Source organism: Erythrolamprus reginae, chromosome 6 (assembly GCF_031021105.1).
Source record: "Erythrolamprus reginae isolate rEryReg1 chromosome 6, rEryReg1.hap1, whole genome shotgun sequence".
Taxonomy (NCBI): Eukaryota; Metazoa; Chordata; class Lepidosauria; order Squamata; family Dipsadidae; genus Erythrolamprus; species Erythrolamprus reginae.
Window position 1 is genome coordinate 60,743,450 of NC_091955.1, and position 19,547 is coordinate 60,762,996.

General features: G+C 40.7%; 1 protein-coding gene across 1 annotated transcript in view; it reads left to right on the forward strand.

The window, feature by feature from the left end:
* Nucleotides 1-19,547, forward strand: part of LOC139169004 (solute carrier family 23 member 1-like) — a 57,117-nt gene that overhangs the window by 23,468 nt on the left and 14,102 nt on the right. Inside the window, exons 3-6 of the mRNA XM_070754790.1 lie at nucleotides 200-358; nucleotides 4,002-4,159; nucleotides 16,497-16,656; nucleotides 18,000-18,181. Of these exons, the coding sequence (XP_070610891.1) occupies nucleotides 200-358; nucleotides 4,002-4,159; nucleotides 16,497-16,656; nucleotides 18,000-18,181 (659 nt within the window). The remainder of the gene's footprint in view (nucleotides 1-199; nucleotides 359-4,001; nucleotides 4,160-16,496; nucleotides 16,657-17,999; nucleotides 18,182-19,547) is intronic.

Here is a 19,547-nt window from a genome sequence, read left to right on the forward strand (position 1 = left end):
GTTGTATAGATGGTCTGTTTCCTTTTCCTGATGTTCTGGGTTGCTACAGTGGTTTTGTGTTTATTGTAATGCTGCTTTTATACAGCTCATCTAGTGGGAGGTTGGCTTGTTAACGTGGTAACGAAGCACTTGCTTAATGTCAGTTGAATCCTGAACTGCCTATATTCTTTTGGTATGAGAGGATTCATTGTTTCTGCAGACTGATGATGGTAAACATTGTAGCTTCGTTGAAGACAGTGCTACAGTTCTAGACCATGAAGAAAAACCAGAAGACTTCAGCAGGCAAAGTAGTAACAAGCTGGCATACACTGTCACAGATATACCTCCATGGCACCTTTGCATCTTCCTGGGAATTCAGGTAAATCTTTAAATAACAACTTAGCTGGGAATTCTTGGCAGGCATATACTGTGAAAAAAAGATGAATAAAAATGAGAGTCAGCTAAACCCAATATAAAGATGTCTGTCAGGCAGCTTGTGTCTGCCTGCTGTCTACTGTTATCCCCGTCTCTCTCTCTCTCTCTTTCTTTCTCTCTCCTTCTTTCTCTCTCCCCCTCCCTCTCCCCCTCCCTCCCCTGCAGTTTTCTTGGCAAAACTTTCAGGAATGACTTGCTATTGCCCTCTTCCGAGGACTGAGATAAATGGATTGGTTCAAAGTCACCCAGTTTGCATCTTCTTGGAGATGGGACTAATGGTCTCATGGTTTCTAGTCCATAGCCTTTAACCTCTACCACAAATATTTAAATATAAACATAAATAAATAAAACAATCTGGGAATCTTTAGTATGAAATACTAGAAAAAAGTCCAGAATGTTTCCTATTAGGGATTATACGCCAACAACTTAACCAACACCATATTTATCTGATTATTCATATCACTACTGCAGCAAGATTAGCTTTTGCTCAAATGTGGAAAAAAGCAGAAATCCCCTAAGACGAATTGATATTAGAAAAAATAACTCAATGTGCAGAAATGTCTAAACTGACCCTAAAAATTAAAGGTAAAGAAGACTCACAATTTTATGATTGTTGGAATTTACTCTACCACTGGTTAGAAAAAAGAAAAAATCCTTGCTAATTACAATATGAACATGTTATATATATATATATATATATATATATATATATATATATATATATATATATATATATATACACACATACATACATACATACATACATATATATATATCCCTGATGAAAACAAAAAGAGTAAGTAAGATAATGTTATGATTTACTAAATGAGTTGAATGTCTAAAAAAAACCACACTGTTTTTTTTCTTTTTTGATAAAAACTGTTACTGAATCTAAAGAAAATTTACATATTTTCAGAATAATATAGATACTGATCCTATACAAGCCTTTATTTTAATATAAAGGTTTCCTTTTTTCCCTTTTTTTTGTGTATGTGTTTTTTAGTTTTTTATTGGATGTAATGTTTTATGTATTCTATGTACCTTGTATTATATTTGTAAATAATTTTTTTCAGCAACAAAAAGAGAAATTTTTAGCAGCAGAGATTTTCCTGTCAACTTAGTGCAAAATCCTGTCAGTCACTTCAGTAGTGAGATGGGCAACATATAAGTCACTCATGCCCTCATCACCTCGAGGCTCGACTACTGTAACGCTCTCTACATGGGGCTACCTTTGAATAGTGTTCGGAAACTTCAGATCGTGCAGAATGCAGCTGCGAGAGCAATCATGGACTTCCCTAGGTATGCCCATGTTACACCAACACTCCGCAGTCTGCATTGGTTGCCCATCAGTTTCCGGTCACAATTCAAAGTGTTGGTTATGACCTATAAAGCCCTTCATGGCATCGGACCAGAATATCTCTGGGACCGCCTTCTGCCGCACAAATCCCAGTGACCAGTTAAGTCCCACAGAATTGGCCTTCTCCGGGTCCCGTCGACTAAACAATGTCGTTTGGCGGGACCCAGGGGAAGAGCCTTCTCTGTGGTGGTCCCGACCCTCTGGAATCAGCTCCCCCCAGAGATCAGAATTGCCCCCACCGTCCTTGTCTTTCGTAAGCTCCTTAAAACCCACCTCTGTCATCAGGCATGGGGGAATTGAGATATTCCTTCCCCCCAGGCCTATACAATTTATGCATGGTATGTTTGTGTGTGTGTTTAGTTTTTAATAAGGGTTTCTAGTTATTTTAAATATTAGATTTGTTATATGTTGTTAGCCGCCCTGAGTCTACGGAGAGGGACGGCATTCAAATCAAATCAAATCAAATCAAATCAAATCAAATCAAAGCAAAGCAAAGCAAAGCAAAGCAAAGCAAAGCAAAGCAAAGCAAAGCAAAGCAAAGCAAAGCAAAGCAAAGCAAAGCAAAGCAAAGCAAAGCAAAGCAAAGCAAAGCAAAGCAAAGCAAAACAAATAAATTTAATGAATACATTTTAGAAAATAAACATTTTTGAATTTCTGAAGCCGCCCGCTTCTAATTTATTGTTGTCCCCTTCTTTTTGACCAGGAGAGAAACTAGTTTCTAGTTTTGTCAAAATCAATGAACTGCCATGCCTTGCATAACTGAGCACAGGAATTTCCATTCTATTTCTCCATTGTTTGACAATACTTCACCTGTCTCGTCTTATTTAAGTAGGAACTATTAATAGATCTGGCATACTGGCCAGGCATTATTAAGCAATTTTCGGTTATAAGTCACTTCTTCACACAGAAATTCATGATCAAAGTTTTTACCATTCTACTCCTTCCTCATTCTGGAGGCAGTGCCACTGGACATCAACCACAAAGCAAATCACACCCTAATCAGGTTTATAATGTCTACCTATGGAGAAAAAAACATACTAAAATACACAAATTGTTTGGATAGATTAAATGTAAGCAATTCAAGTTAGCAAAGGAATTAAATCAATTCTGGTTTCAACTGAATAAATGTATTTCAAAAACCAAATAGAGATTCAATCAAGGACTTCATAAGTGATTATGTAATTGAAATGCTAAAAATAACTTATGAAGCAATCCACAGGAGTGTATATGAAAGGAAAAACACCTATTGTTTCACAGTATGGCCTAGTTTAAACTTAATTCTTTGTGAGCTGCTCAAAAGCAAAGGAAAATCCACAATGTAGAGAGTTCTGCAAGGAATCACCTACCAGTTGGGAGATACTTCAGAATTTAACTTAATGCAAGGTACCTTGCTAGTCTAGGGAATCTTTTGTATGGTGCAATTAATAATTGGACATCTACACGTGATTCAAAATCTTATATGAAGGAAGGGCCATCATCCTTCAAAGAACTTTCTGCCATTTGAGTTGAAACATGGTATCAGTTTCTTAGCTAAAATTTATTTGAGTTAATTTTTGTACGGTCAGAGGATTTTGGGCAGATGGTCAGATCTGTCCTTTGCGGAGATAAGAGATAAGATCCCACCCAAAAGATTAGTCCATTGCATATTTTGATTGAGAAATTGAGTTACAAAAATGTGTATTTTGATCTCTCTGCAAATAGTACATATATTTCCTGATTTCTTTGACTTCAATTACTGTAACAACACATGGATTTCTCAAATTGAGGGAATTTAATAGCAAAGGAAGGTCAGCAGAATGAATTCTAGCTATAGTACAGCCTTGGGTTCTATGATAGTTTAAGGTTTTTCTTCTATTTTTTAAAATAAATTGGAGGCATTTAAACTTCACTTTATAATGAAATGCACTGAGAGAGAAAGAGAGGGAGAGGCTTGCAAAAGGCTTGCAAAAGCAGTAAACTAATTTAAACAGTACACTTGATCATAAAAACAAAAACAGGATAAAGTACGAAAACAATTTCTTTCTTTTTTTAAAAAAAAGATCACATTGAAAGTTTGGTGGTACCATATCTGAGGCTTAAAAGAGGAGGAGTTTGTAATATTTTAAGATGGTATTTTATAATATAGGCACCACCACAGAAAAAGTATTGTTTTAGGCACTCGCCATTACAATTGGTAAGCAAGACTCTTCATCTCTTAATTGCATTTCTTCCCTCTTCTCTTGTTTCTTAGCATTACCTGACTGCGCTTGGAGGTCTCGTCGCAATTCCTCTCATCCTCTCCAAATCACTTTGTCTGGAGCACGACACTCTGACACAAAGTCACCTGATCAGCACCATATTTTTTGTCTCAGGGATCTGCACTCTTCTTCAAGTTATCTTTGGAGTAAGGTAGTCGTATATACAGCATGATATCTCTTTTTGAATACATCCATCCCATCCCGTCAGGTCCAGCAGAAGGGCATGTGCAGGTCCCATCCGCTAAGGAATTCCATCTGGTGGGACCTGGAAGTCGTGCCTTTTTGTACTCTGACTCTTACTGTCTAGAACAGTGTTTTTCAACCAGTGTGCCGCGGCACACTAGTGTGCCGTGAGACATGGTCAAGTGTGCCGCGAAGCTCAGCAAGAGAAAGATAGAGAGAGAGAAAGCAAGAGAGAAAGAGAGAAAGCAAGAGAGAAAGAGAAAGAGAGAGAAAGAAAGAAAGAGAGAGAGAGAAAGATAGGCAGGGAAGGAGGGAGAGATAGAAAGAGCAAAAAAGAGAGGAAGGAAGGAAGAGAGAAAGGAAGAGGGATGGAGAGAGAGAGGAAGGAAGAAAGAGAGAGAAAGAGGGATAGAAATAGAGTGAAAGGGAGGAAGAGAGAGAGAGAGAGAGAGAGAGAGAGAAATTTTGTCCAAACTTTTTTTAGCCCCCCCCACTCCACCCCGCTCAATGTGCCCCATGAATTTGTATATGTAAAAAATGTGCCGCAACTCAAAAAAGGTTGGAAATCACTGGTCTAGAACAGTGTTTTGCAACCTTTGATGCCATGCACAGGGAGGGGGGGTGTTCAGTCGTCGGCATCCATAATGAGTGGGTGGGGCCATGACTTTGACACAATCCCCAAATAAACATTCTGGGAGGAGGTGAAGCCAAAAGTGGAATGATGGTGGTAGCGGGGGGAATGGGGGCGTCGGGTCTGTCTTTCCCCTGCTGTGTCCCCTTTTCTCCACTCGGTGTAGACACCATGTTGGCTAGAAGGGAAGATGATGAGAGGCGGCTGTGGGACTAGCGGCGGTGGCGGTGAAGGGTACCGGGGAGCAAGAAGCACACCGAAGAAAAGCCAGTTCATTTCTCCAGAGTTCTTCCTCCACCTCTTTTCCTTCTCCTCCTCCTTCGCCGGTGGTCTCCCCTAGTAGCCGACAGTTAACAGAAGCCCCTTGGCCGCTGAGGTGGAGGAGTGTCTCCTTCTCTCCTCTCCAGCCAGAATGAAGAAAGAGAGACCCCCATCTTTCTTTCTTTGTTCTCGCTAGGGAGGAGAGAAGGAGCCTCTCCTTCACCTCGGCTGACCGGGGGGCTTCCGTTAACCGTCGGCTGGAGGGAGAGGAGAAAGAGGTGGAGGAGGGACTGTGGAGAAACGAACCAGCGGGGACGATGAAATCCCAGACCTGAGGTGGAGGGGGCGACAAGGGTTGCTGCTGCTGCATGATACGGCCCTGGTTGATTTTTTTTTCCTCGTTAAGTCGCGGAACTCCTGGCTGGCCCTTGCAGAACCCTTGGGTTCCGCGGACCCCCGGTTGAAAAACACTGGTCTAGAACATCATTCCACCCCCCACTTCCACCCCAAGATGAGGTTACTCTCATTTCTTTTAGCATTCAAGAAAGTCCTTAAAATCTGGTTTTCCCAGCAACTTTGAGGATGCCTGGGAACCTGCATAGTTGTTGTATGACGTTGGGTGGTTGTTATTTTCCCACAATCTTGGATTTTTTAATGCTTTCATTTTTGGTCGTTTTTATGATGTGGGTGACTGACAATCTCCACAGACATTGAGATTGTTATATTGTTTTAACTGCAATTGTGACTGTATGTTACCCAGAGACACATGCTTTTTCTCCAGATTAACTGAACTTTAAAAAGCAAAACAAAAACAAAGTAATATATAGAACCAGGTGAGTTAAATAGAGTTCAAATCAAGCTGAAAATCCTGACACACCTTAGTCCATCTGGATGATTCAATTTTAATCATTCAACCATGAATTTCTGCCTTCAGTTGAACCTTAGGAAAATATGAAGAAAAGTACTTTTTACCCTCTGCTGAAAAGCTGGCACTAAGAAACTTAAGAAACATAAAATCAGCCAGGCAACTATCTGCAAACAAATATTTAATGAAATATTCTTTTTTAAAATGAATGAAACCCCCCACAAATTTACTGGAGTCACAAGAAAAGAATACAAGGAAACAACCACTCACAGACAAAATCAGGGCAGACAGCCTAGCTAAACTATGTATTTATACCTGAGATGAATAGGCTCTTGGGGTTGAGGAGATGTTTCCAGTTCATTTAACTGAGGAATACTTTGAAATAAATAATCTGGGCTTCTACATGGACACTATTAGAGACACCTTCTTCGTCCCATGCCGAATGAAGCAAAAAGTTCTATCTCAATGTCTTGACTCTAGCCAACGAATCAGAAAATTATATACTGTAGCTGCATTGAAATAAAAGGTTAGAGATAGAACCTTAATTTGGATATACAGTATGCACAAAACTGGAATTAGACTCAAAGGTTTAAATGGTTAAAGGTAGTCCTTGATTTATGACAACAATGAAACCCAACATTACTGTTGTACATCGTGATGGCCATGAGTCAAGGCATCCACATGACTGACCTGGTTTTATGACCTTTTTGTGGCAGTCATTAAGTGAACACTGTGCTCATTAAGCAAGCTCGTTGTCCACAATGGGAGTTTTTCACTGGAAACTGAAAATAAAGAAAATGTCTTAAATAGAAACATAGAAACATAGAAGACCTCATGATCCATCTAGTCTGCCCTTGTACTATTTTCTGTATTTTATCTTAGGATGGATATATGTTTATTCCAGGCATGTTTAAATTCAGTTACTGTGGATTTACCAACCACATCTGCTGGAAGTTTGTTCCAAGGATCTACTACTCTTTCAGTAAAATAATATTTCCTCACGTTGCTTTTGATCTTTCCCCCAACTAACTTCAGATTGTGTCCCCTTGTTCTTGTGTTCACTTTCCTATTAAAAACACTTCCCTCCTGAACCTTATTTAACCCTTTAACATATTTAAATGTTTCGATCATGTCCCCCCTTTTCCTTCTGTCCTCCAGACTATACAGATTGAGTTCATTAAGTCTTTCCTGATAGGTTTTATGCTTAAGACCTTCCACCATTCTTGTAGCCCGTCTTTGGATCCCTTCAATTTTGTCAATATTTTTTTGTAGGTGAGGTCTCCAGAACTGAACACAGTATTCCAAATGTGGTCTCAGGACAGTGATGGCGAACCTTTTTCCCCTCAGGTGCCAAAAGAGCATGCGCGTGCCTTGTTGCACATGTGGGAGTGCCTACACCCATAATTCAATGCCTAGGGAGGGCAAAAACAACTTCCCCTGCCCTGCGGAAGCCCTCTGGAGGCCAGAAATGGCCTGTTCTCCAACTTCTGGTGGGCCCAGTAGGCTCATCTTTCACCCTCGCCAGGCTCCAAAGGCTTCCCTGCAAGCTCTCTGGAAGCCTAAAACACCCTCCCAAAGCCTCTGTGCAAGCCAAAAATCAGCTGGCTTGTACACACATGCACATTGGAGCTGAGCTAGGGCAATGGCTCGCATGCCAGCAGATATGGCTCGTGCCATAGGTTTGCCATCACTGCCATAGGATGTGGCAAATGGCCATAAATACGAGTACCCAAAATGCAATCACATAACTATGGAGGGAGCCTTCCATTGGAATTTTAAATCTGGATCATAAGTATCTTTGGGGGTGGTAACTTCAGATGGTCGTTAAGTGACTGAAAAACTATGTGTATTTTCAACTCTCTAGATTCTTCGATGTATCAATTTCATATCAAGCATCTGCCACAAAAATATCAATCTAATCTGAGTGTCAGGGTTCCAAGTAACAACCCCAAAGCAATCAAAACTCTGAGGCCTAGAATTCTCTCAAATCATAATTTTATTTGGGATGCCACATTGGCACAGCGGGTGAAAATCCAACTCTGAGGGACCCAGGGTTTTTTCCACCCAAATCAAAACCCAAAGTTCTTCTCCCCCAGTCACATGTCCATCACATGGTCCAATCAGGTCACAGTCCCATCTCTGGGTGGCTTTGGTCCATGCCCTTCCAACACTTACCGGTACATAGAAACATAGAAGATTGATGGCAGAAAAAGACCTCATGGCCCATCTAGTCTGCCCTTATACTATTTCCTGTATTTTATCTTAGGATGGATATATGCTTTTTTTTGTCCAATACATAATACACATTGAAGAGAATAGATATGTAGTAATGTAAATAAAGAAAAGGAAAGAAGAAAAGATATAAAAGTATAGGAGATCATATATGAAAGGAAGAAAAGATAAATGGAATAAGGAGAGACAATTGGACAGGGGATGGAAGGCACACTGATGCACTTATGCACGCCCCTTACTGACCTCTAAGGAACCTGGAGAGGTCAATCATGGATAGTCTAAGGGAAAAATGTTGGGGATTAGGGGTTGACACTACTGAATCAGGTAATGAGTTCCACGCTTCGACAATTCGGTTGCTGAAGTCATATTTTTTGCAGTCTAGTTTGGAGCGGTTAATATTAAGTTTGAATCTGTTGTGTGCTCTTGTGTTGTTGCGATTGAAGCTGAAGTAGTCATTGACAGGTAGAACGCTGCAGCATATGATTTTGTGGGCAATACTTAGATCATGTTTTAGGCGTCGTAGTTCTAAGCTTTCTAGACCTAGGATTGATAGTCAGCTTTCGCAGGGTATTCTGTTTCAAGTGGAGGAGGGAAGGGCTCTTCTGGTGAAGTATCTTTGGACATTTTCAAGGGTGTTGATGTCTGAGATGCGATATGGGTTCCAAACAGATGAGCTGTATTTGAGGATGGGTCTGGCAAAAGTTTTGTAAGCTCTGGTAAGTAGTGAGAGATTGCCAGAGTAGAAGCTACATAGGATTAGGTTTACAACTCTTGAAGCCTTCTTGGCTATGTTGTTGCAGTGGGCTTTGGCACTTAAATCTTTTGTTATTAGTATACCGAGGTCTTTAACCGAGTGGGGATTATCTGTGATAATTTGATTCCCATATCTCTACCCAGCCTTGCTGTGGCAGCCCTGAAGATTTATTTATTTATTTATTTATTGGATTTGTATGCTGCCCCTCTCTGCAGACTCGGGGCGGCTAACAACAGTGACAAAAAACAGAATGTAAAAATCCAATATTACAACAGTTAAAAACCCGTGTTATAAAACCAATCATACCATGCATAAATTGTAGAAGCCTAGGGGGAAAGATTTTCTTAATTCCCCCATGCCTGACGGCAGAGGTGGGTTTTGAGGAGCTTACGAAAGGCAAGGAGGGTGGGGGCTATTCTAATCTCTGGGGGGAGTTGGTTCCAGAGGGTCGGGGCCGCCACAGAGAAGGCTCTTCCCCTGGGCCCCGCCAACCAACATTGTTTAGTAGACGGGACCCGGAGAAGGCCCACTCTGTGGGACCTAACTGGTCGCTGGGATTCGTGCGGCAGAAGGCCGTCCCTGAGATAATCTGGCCCAGTGCCATGAAGGGCTTTATAGGTCATAACCAACACTTTGAAGATGCTCCCGAAATGGCTGCAGGGCTGACACACAGTGCGCCGAGTCATAAATGCTCTTGATACAAAATGCTTTGAAGAATTCTATATTGAAAAACAAAATAGTTGGCAGTCCTGGGCGAAAAATCCATGCAAGTAGAGGAAGAATGTGCAGCTCAGTCAAAGAAAGGCAAATTTAAATGAAATATTAGGAGTCTGACAAGTAGTATTAGAGCAGATCAGTTAGCCAAAATGGAGCTGCTTTAGAGTTCCCTTTAGACAACTTTTAGAGAGTATCATGAGGCTTTTTTGAAAGGGACATGTGCTGCTCTTAATTTTTTTTGAGAGTGAAAGGAAAAAACACAGCAGAGTAATTCCCTGAAACAGTGTTTTCTCTACCCAACAATGAAACTTTCAGAACTAGACAACAAATGCCCTTTGTTTAGAATAAATCAAGATTCTAATTTATTTAAGACTCCTTTCGCTTCCTCGCCCGCTCAGGAGATTTTCAATTTCACAATAACCCTTTTGATTCTGCTAGGAACACATCCACAGCTATTAACTAAATCTGTTTTGCCAAGTGGTTACTTTGCTGCAAAGAATATACGTTGCAAGAGGCTTGGTCTCTGCTATAGAATGAGGAACAAAGTCGGTGAACAACAGCCAATAATTAGGAGAGACTTTAAATTAATATATACTAAAACTCTTTTCGTGTTATCTGTTTGTTTATCCCAAATGATGCATTATACCACAACAATTTTGAATCAAGGCATCTACAGTATACTCTTCTTAGATCAGGGGTCTCCAACCTTGGCAACCTTAAGATTTGTGGACTTCAATTCCCAGAGTTCCTCAACTAGCTTGGTTGAGGAACTCTGGGAGTTGAAATCCACAAGTCTTAACGTTGCCAAGGTTGGAGACCCCTGTCTTAGATGATCCTAGGACTGTCCAGTACTGTGGTAAAAAAAATTTGTTTGCGCAAATTATATTGACCTCCAGTTTCTTTCTGGCTACAATTCAAGGTGCTAGTTATCATCTTTAAAGCTGCATATGGCATTGGACCAGATTATTTATTTATTTATTTATATTTATTTATTTTGTCCAATACACAATACATATTGAAGAGGATAGACATGAAGTATTATATATAAAGAAAAGATATAAAAGTAGAGGAGAAGATATATGAAAGGAAGAAAAGTTATATGATATATGAGATAAGGAGAGACAATTGGACAGGGGATGAAAGGCAGGCTAGTGCACTTACGTATGTCCCTTACTGACCTCTTAGGAACCTGGAGAGGTCAATCGTGGATAGTCTAAGGGAGAAATGTTGGGGGTTAGGGGTTGACACTACTGAGTCTGGTAATGAGTTCCACGCTTCGATAACTCGATTGCTAAAGTCATATTTTTTACAGTGAAGCTTCGAGCGATTAATATTAAGTTTGAATTTATTGCGTGCTCTTGTGTTGTTGCGGTTGAAGCTGTAGTAGTCATTGACAGGCAGGACGTTGCAGCATATGATTTTGTGGGCAATACTTAGATCGTGTTTTAGGCGTCGTAGTTCTATTATCTGTGGGACTGCCCTTCCCTAAAGAATCTACCAATCCTCTAGGTCAGATAGATAGGCACACTCATAGTCCCTTCCCCTAAATATTGTCACATGATGGAAACAAGAAAGCACATGTTTTCTATGTCTGACTTATGGAACACCCTGACCCCTGATGTTTGGCAGGCCTGTACCTGCCTAGCTTTCCACAACTTTGAAGATGTTTTCCCTCGGGTGCTGAGATAAGAGTTACTGACTAGATGCCGGGTTTTTGTTGTTTTCAATTTTCAATGTGTTTAGTTTTATAGTTCTACTGTAATTTTTATGTTGTTTTTACTTTTGATTGGGAGCTGCTCAGAAATGAAAGGGGCAGCTATAAAATGTTTTAAATAAATAAATGCATTTTGAAAATGTTATCAATATAAGCACCTCATATTCAGTTTCTCAATCATTCAGGTCATACAAAGAAAATAAGCTTCCTGATGGCCAAATAATAAAAAGGTGTGGGATATTTTAAATGTGTGTGCAAATGTGCACATAATCTTATCTCATCAGAGAGCTGAGATAAACTTTGATAATGGGATTTCCAACATATACCTTCATATTTTGCTTTAGAATGTATTCTTGCTATAGATTTGAGACAGCCGGGGTGGTGCAGCAGGTATACAGTGATCCCTCGATTTTCGCGATCTCGATCTTCGCGAAACGCTATATCGCGATTTTTCCCACCCGATGAGGTCACTCTCTTCCTTCCTTTCTCATCTTTCTTTCTCTCTCTCTTTCTCTATCTTGCTTCTTCCTCTCTCACACTCTCTTCCTCCCTCTCTCATCTCTTTCTTTCCTTCTCTCTCTTTCTCTATCTCTCCCCCTCTTGCTGGCGGGCGGCGGGCGGGCCAGCGGGCGAGCGGGGGCATCAGCGAGGAGCCGGGCTTTCCCCTTTGCGTGGGCGGCGGGGAAGACCCAGGGAAGGTTCCTTCGGCCGCCCAGCAGCTGATCTGCTTGGCGGCGGCAGCGAGGAGCCGAATCGGGCTTTCCCCTTTGCGTGGGCGGCGGGGAAACCCCGATCTTCGTCTGCTCGCTGCTGCTGCGCTGCCGAGCAGATCAGCTGCTGGGCGGCTGCAGCAGCAGCGAGCAGACGAAGATCGGGGTTTCCCCGCCGCCCACGCAAACTCCACCATCTGCGCATGCGCGGCCATGGAAAAAAGGGCGCGCATGCGCAGATGGTGTTTTTACTTCCGCAACCCTACATCGCGAAAAATCGATTATCGCGAGGAGTCTTGGAACGGAACCCTCGCGATAATCGAGGGATCACTGTAGTGCTGTACTGCAGGCTACTGAAGCTGACTGTAGATCTGTAGGTCAGCAGTTCAAATCTCATCACCGGTTGACTCGGCCTTCCACCCTTCTGAGGTGGGTAAAATGAGGACCCAGATTGTGGGGGCAATATGCTGGCTCTGTTAAAAAGTGCTATTGCTAACCACTGTTCCCTCTAACCTGCGCTATGTACTATAGTGCAGGAGATTTGAGATCTCTACGCAGGAATTTCCAATTCTAGTGCAGAGGTCTCAAACCTCTTTCCCCCCGGCAGATTCTATCACCGGTAGGCGGAAAAACTTGGAAGCTGCAAAGAAGGAAGCTCAGCTTCTGGTCTCGCAACTTTTTTCTGAGGGCGCATAGAGCAAAATGTTGCAAGACCAGAAGCTGGTAAGCTGCGCTAAGACTATTTTGCTCTACAGTTCTCTCAATCTCCTGAGAAAATAGCAACACCATACTGTGGAGTGAAAGAGAACAGATGAAAATGCTAATATTTTCAGGAATCTTATTTCCTCCACACCCAGGAAACGTTAATGAATGTTCCAAATGTGATCTGATATGCCTAATACTTACTTGTTTAGTTTTCTGTAATTCTAGTAAATGCCTTTGTCACCGTTCCAAATAGCATCCAAGAAATAAATCAGAATCCAAGTCATCGCCTTCTTCAAAGTACCAATTTATTAACAGAGTCATGTTAGCACAACTGGAGAAACCCGAATTTAAAGTCATGAGGGTATCTCCTCCAGTTCATACCCTTGCGTCTCCTCCCACAAACCTATCACATGAACTATATATCTTCTTCTGCCAACGTAACCTGCAACTCACAGCAGCTTTCGCCCAGACGCTGAACAAAGGCTGACCTTGAGAACCTGAAAGGAATGTGATTGAGGCATGCAGCCACCGCCCCAGCACCATCCCAAGTTCCCACAGCGAGAAATATTCCAAAAGAACATAGCATAATGTGGCAGGCCAAAACCTCCAAGCATTCTGGCTTCGGCCTAACAGCCTTATGATTCAATTCATTTCTTAAAATAGAATGACCGAGTACTCATTTATAAAATTTTAAAAAAGTTCAAAGTTTTATATTAAGCAAATTTATATTAAATTCTGAAACTATGAAAGAGAAGTAATCAACATAGTTAAGAGAATTTATGTATGCAAGCATTTAATTTCTCAAGAAGTAAAAAAGAGATTACAAGAAAACAATGTGCATTTAGAATAAGGTGACTGGATGTCCCACTTTTGGTGAGACAGTCCCGATTTTTAATAATTTGTCCAGTGTCCCATGGGTTTTTTAAAAAGTCTCAATTTTCCTTTCTCTGGACTGCCCGGAGCGAATAAAGTGTTTCCTTTCTCTGAGCGCTGGGAGAAGCTTCCTCCTCCCAGCGCCCAGAGAAAGGAAACTCTTTGGGAAGTCCAATTTGTAACATCCAAGTGATCTTGTCCACCTGTCCAATGACCATCTTGCAAAGTGATCCCTCAGTGTAAAATGCCATAGCAAATTACGGGTAGTTACGCAAGATCTGTGCACAGAGTTTGCCTGGTTCTCAAAAGGGTCTTCATATTTCTCCTTTTTCTCTTTTTCTTTTTGTCTCTTTGTCTTCTGTTTTCTGTTTCTTTGTCCTGATAATCTTGTAGCCAATTTTACGGAGCCATCTGCTAATTTGTGGAGGTCCGTCCTCTGTCCAAATTGGGACAGGGTGCACCTGAGGACGCTCTTCCCCCAAAAACAGACAAGGTGGAGATTTCCGGCCAATGCACCAAACTGATTGCTGAATTTTTATGAAAATAAATTCCAGGGACATTCGGACAAAGAGAACAGAAAGGTTTTATTCTCTTTGATTATTAAAAACGTTTCTGGCCAGAAGCAGGCGAAACCCCCTCACGGGAAATGACATCATACAAAAGCGAGATGCGATTATTATATCCTAATTACCAAGACCCCTCCCATTCCCCATCATCTTTTCTGATGAGGTGGCTGACAAACTACAAAAGCATTCCTTTTTATCGTGATACGTTATTTTTATCAATTTATAAATTTTACTGAGTTTAATGAAACAAAAGTTATCTTCAAAAGGAGACAGCGTTCCACATTGTTAGCTGGTACTAATGATTCATTTCTTCTTCAAGGTTATAACATAGGTGCAACATATTTCCACAGCCTTACAAGAACAACATCTCAGCATATCCTTATCAACTTGAGTTCCATCCCGATTTAGCTTACAGAAACAAACAATTTAGCTTATAAAAACAAAAGTTAAACTCTTTTAAATTCTGCTTTCAATAATAATAATAATAATAATAATAATAATAATAATAATCGGAACAAAGCATTGCATGGAGAAGATTGAAGGCAAAGTGGATAAAGAAAAGACCTGGTCATGGCTTACAAGTGGAACACTCAAAAAGGAGACAGAAGGACTAATACTGGCGGCACAAGAACAGGACATTAGAACAAATGCTGTCAAAGCCAGAATTGAAAAATCAACAGACGATCCAAAGTGCAGACTCTGTAAAGAAACAGATGAAACAATCGATCACATACTCAGCTGCTGCAAAAAGATTGCACAGACTGACTACAAGCATAGACACGATGTTGTGGCACAGATGATCCACTGGAACTTGTGCCAGAACTACCAGCTACCAGTGGCAAAGAACTGGTGGGGTCATAAGCCCGAAAAAGTGGTCGAAAATGAGCAAGCAAAACTACTGTGGGACTTCAGACTTCAGACTGACCGAATTCTGAAGCATAACACACCAGGCATCCTGATTGTGGAGAAAAAGAAAGCATGGATCATCGACATGGCAATCCCAGGGGACAGCAGAATTGAAGAGAAGCAGCTAGAGAAATTAGTGAAATACGAAAATCTAAAAATCGAGCTGCAACGACTCTGGCATAAGCCAGTGAAAGTGGTCCCAGTGGTACTTGCCATGCTGGGCGCAGTGCTAAAGGATCTCAGCGGACATTTGAAAACCATCGGAATTGACAAAATCTCCATCTGTCAATTGCAAAAGGCCACTTTACTGGGGTCGGCAAACATAATTCGCTGCTACATCACGCAGTCCTAGGTGCTTGGGAAGCACCCGACTGGTGATAAAATATGAAATCTAGCATAGTGATCTCGTTTGCTGAGTGGTATTGAAATAATAATAATAATAATAATAATAATAATAGTAATAATAATAATAATAATAATAATAAAATAATAATAATAATAAAAATAGTATAAGGGCAGACTAGATGAACCATGAGGTCTTTTTCTGCCGTCAGTCTTCTTTGTTTCTATGTTTCTATAATAATAAATGTTTATTTATAATGCCCTTTTAACAAAGAGCATAACAGCATGTTAGCAATAGCACTTTTTAACAGAGCCAGCATATTGCCTCCACAATCCTGCTTCAATTGTATCCATTCCTACACTGAGAGGGCTTATTCACAACACTTGTGCTCCCATCGTTTCTCATCTGGACTACTGCAACATGCTGTGAAAGGGGCTGCCCAGAGCATTTGGAAACTTCAGTGGATACAGAATGCAATGGTGAGGCATAAAGGGGTGCCCCTCGAAACCTTAGGAAATGGAGTGGTGTATAATATGAAGAATCAAACCAATAAACTAATAAAGGAAGACAAACAATATTGTCACATAACACCAATAATGTGAGGTTGCATTATCAACTCCAAATGCATGTCAAGGTCCTGGTTATTGCCTATAAATCCTTACATGGCTTGGGGCCTGGTATCTTCAAAACTCTCTTCTGAATCTAAACTGATTATAACCACCCACTGCATAGAGAGTGCTGATTCAACCCCTATTGAATTGTTTGATGGAAGGGAGAACAGAATGGCAATTATATGCAGGAATGCCCTTCTCAGAACAGTTTGCTGTCAGAGGAATGAGTAACTGAAGAGTAACCTATTTCTTTATGATTTTCCAAAAGACTGTCAAAACCTGGTTGTTCTAGTAAGCCTTTGGAAAACAGACTCATGCTAAATTGTGTGAGCAAACTGCAGCACCATCTAGTGTGTATACAAGTAGATGATGCGTTTTGTATGTATTGCTCTGTTTCTATCTCTCTCCTCATTACAGGCTACCTATTCTACAAGGAGGAACTTTTGCATTTTTAACTCCTTCGCTGGCCATGCTCAGTTTGCCTTCCTGGAAGTGCCCTGCTTGGACCAATAATGTCAGCATGGTGGATCCTACTTCCCCAAATTTCATTGAGTTATGGCAGGTCCGAATGAGAGAGGTAATCCCCTGAGAATATTTGTATAAATGTATTTATTTTGTGGAAGTTTTTGTCTTTGTGGTGCACCTGACAAATTGGTGTAACTTCTCTTTCTTCAAAAGACAAGTTAGTACCGTAGGAGAGTTTGCTTTGTTTTTCAAATAGTTTTTCATCCTATATCTCCTATACCTTTCTTCTATTCCAATATCTCTTCTTATATTCTTTCATTGATATGTTCTATTACTATATCTTCTTTTCTATTTCTTTCATAGATATATTTTACTATGAGTATCTCCTCTATAACCTTCATCATGTATTTTACTATGTGTGTGTGTGTGTGTGTGTGTGTGTGTATATATATATATATATGTCACATGTTTTTTTTGCTGAATTTGAAAATTAAGGGAGACTAGGATAGATCTATTTCAGCCTTATTTTGGCCTCATCAGCTAGCCATACCCTCACTGGGACTTGAACCTGCAACCTTTGCCTTGTAAGGCAGAGAATTAACCTCTAGGCTACAGTATCCAATCCCTTCAGCTCTGCACCAGGGAAGGGTTACATATTTTTGTGTTGAATCACCCTGGTGTGTTGAAGGAACATCACAGCTCCTATTTTTGCCTCTCGGCCCAACCTAGGGCCATTTCCAAGGCAGTTAATTTTATTGATAGCCGACAATTCTATCTGTATGTGTCACATGTTTTTTTGCTGAATTTGAAAATTAAGAGAGACTACGATATATATATACATATACACACACAGTGGTACCTCTAGATACGAGCTGCTCCACATGCGAGTATTCCAAGTTACGAGCCGCAACGCGAGCGAAATTTCTGTTCAACACCCGAGCTCAAATTCGGGATACGAGCCGAGCTTCCGCTAGTTGGCGCAAGAATCTCCTTGCTTCCGGTTATCTTGGTGTGAAAAACAAAGTCTAACGGCATTCGTTTGAGATACGAGCTGATCGACTTACGAGCTCGGGTCTGGAACGAATTAAACTCGTATGTCGAGGTACCACTGTATACCCATTAAAATCCTCATTGTGTATTGGACAAAATAAATAAATAAAATAAATAAAATAAAAAATAAATCATCTACAAGGAGAGAACATTTTCTTTTCTTTCAGGATGAGTTAACTGTTATTAACTTTTAGGTTTCCTAAATACTATTGAGAATAGTAGCTAAATGTCCCCAGAACAGCAACTTGTCAAATAAAGCAGCCTGCCCTTCTCTTAAGTTTAAGAGGATCTATCATGGTCCCTCAGAAATATTTATGGATCATGAACAAAGGAGATACTTCCACTTTGCGCTTCCTATCTTTAACGTTAATTCCTTCCAAATCAGAAGCATCTTTGTTGTTTCAGTTGCAGGGAGCAATTATGGTAGCATCTTGCTTCCAAATTTTTGTTGGCTTTTCGGGTCTCATTGGATTCCTACTGCGGTTCATTGGCCCTTTGACTATTGCTCCAACCATAACTTTGGTGGCACTGCCTCTCTTTTCATCAGCAGCAAGAGATGCTGGAGAACACTGGGGGATAGCAGCCATGTAAGTTTTGTGTTCCTTTAATGATCAAAATGATGTAAAATGAGATTAGAATGCTTTTTTCCCTTTTTCTTTTATGGATTAATTAAAAAAGAAACTTCTTAACTCTTATATGTTTATACATCTAACATGCTAAATAAATGCGAGCTAGAAGGTAGCCCAAAATTACAAGAAGGAAAGGGAGCAAGGAGATAATGGATAAGATAATAGATAAAAGATAAAAGATAAAATAGATATAATTTATATTGGCATCCTTCAGTCTCGAAATAGATAAAGGATAAGGCATGCATAAGTGCACCAGCGTGCCTTCCATCTCCTGGCCTAATATTTCCCTCTTATAAGTATCATGTACATAAACATTGTTATATCTTTGTATACGACCAATAGGTACTTGACAAAACAAACAAACTGTTGTGGTTGGCTCTGGGCCAGCTCCTGCTCCGAGGACTGTGGGGGTTCGTTTGGGAGAATCCTCATGTTATCAGAGACCGGTTTTACTGCCAACAGCTTCGGACAGTGAAGATTCTGTGTCACGGGAAGATTCTGGGAGTGAAGCAGGATGGGAAGATGGGTAGTTACAGGCAGCCCATTAGCTAAATACCCCATTAATGAGTCATCATCATTAGACTCGGAAGAAGAGGGATTCATAGATGCTCACAGGCGCAGGTTTATGACAAGGAGGGAACAACTGCACAAGTATTATAGAAAATAAGAGAGATCCCCTGTGGCTGGGGCAATTAGGCTAATGGGGCTGCTGATAAATTGCCAGCGTTGTTGAGAGCGTGCGTGGGAAATTATCCGTTTGGTGAGAGAGAAGTGCTGTTTGCGTTTGAATTGCTTCAGGATTTACAAGGACTTTTTTGAACAATTCACAATTAAGTACAGCTTGAGGACCCTTGAAGGGGGATAGCTGTGACATCTTCACAGCTGCCTTTTATCTGCTTTGCTTTTGTTTTTGCTTTTCACAGCATTCCAGGCTCATGGTTTGTGGGAGAGCACTTTGGCTGATTTAAAGTGCGTGTGTACAATATTTTTCTGTTGATAAACCGACTTTGTTTACTTTACAACAGTGTGTGTTTGAATTTACACTTTGGACTTAATTGGGGCTCGTAACACAACACATAACACAAACAAACAAATAAATAATAGCTTGAAATCTTTGATATACAGGAAAAGGGTGAAGATGAAACTCCTTTTTCCTCAGGGGTGAGTTCTAAATTTCCTTGCTGGTTCACTTCCTCCTGTGCCACATGGCCATGCCTTGTGCCAAGAAATTAAAAAGTTCCACCCCTCAAAAGGCTGAAAACAAGATGGTGACACATGCACGGTGGCGGAAACTCAGTATATGCAGGAAAAAAACCTCAGGGGA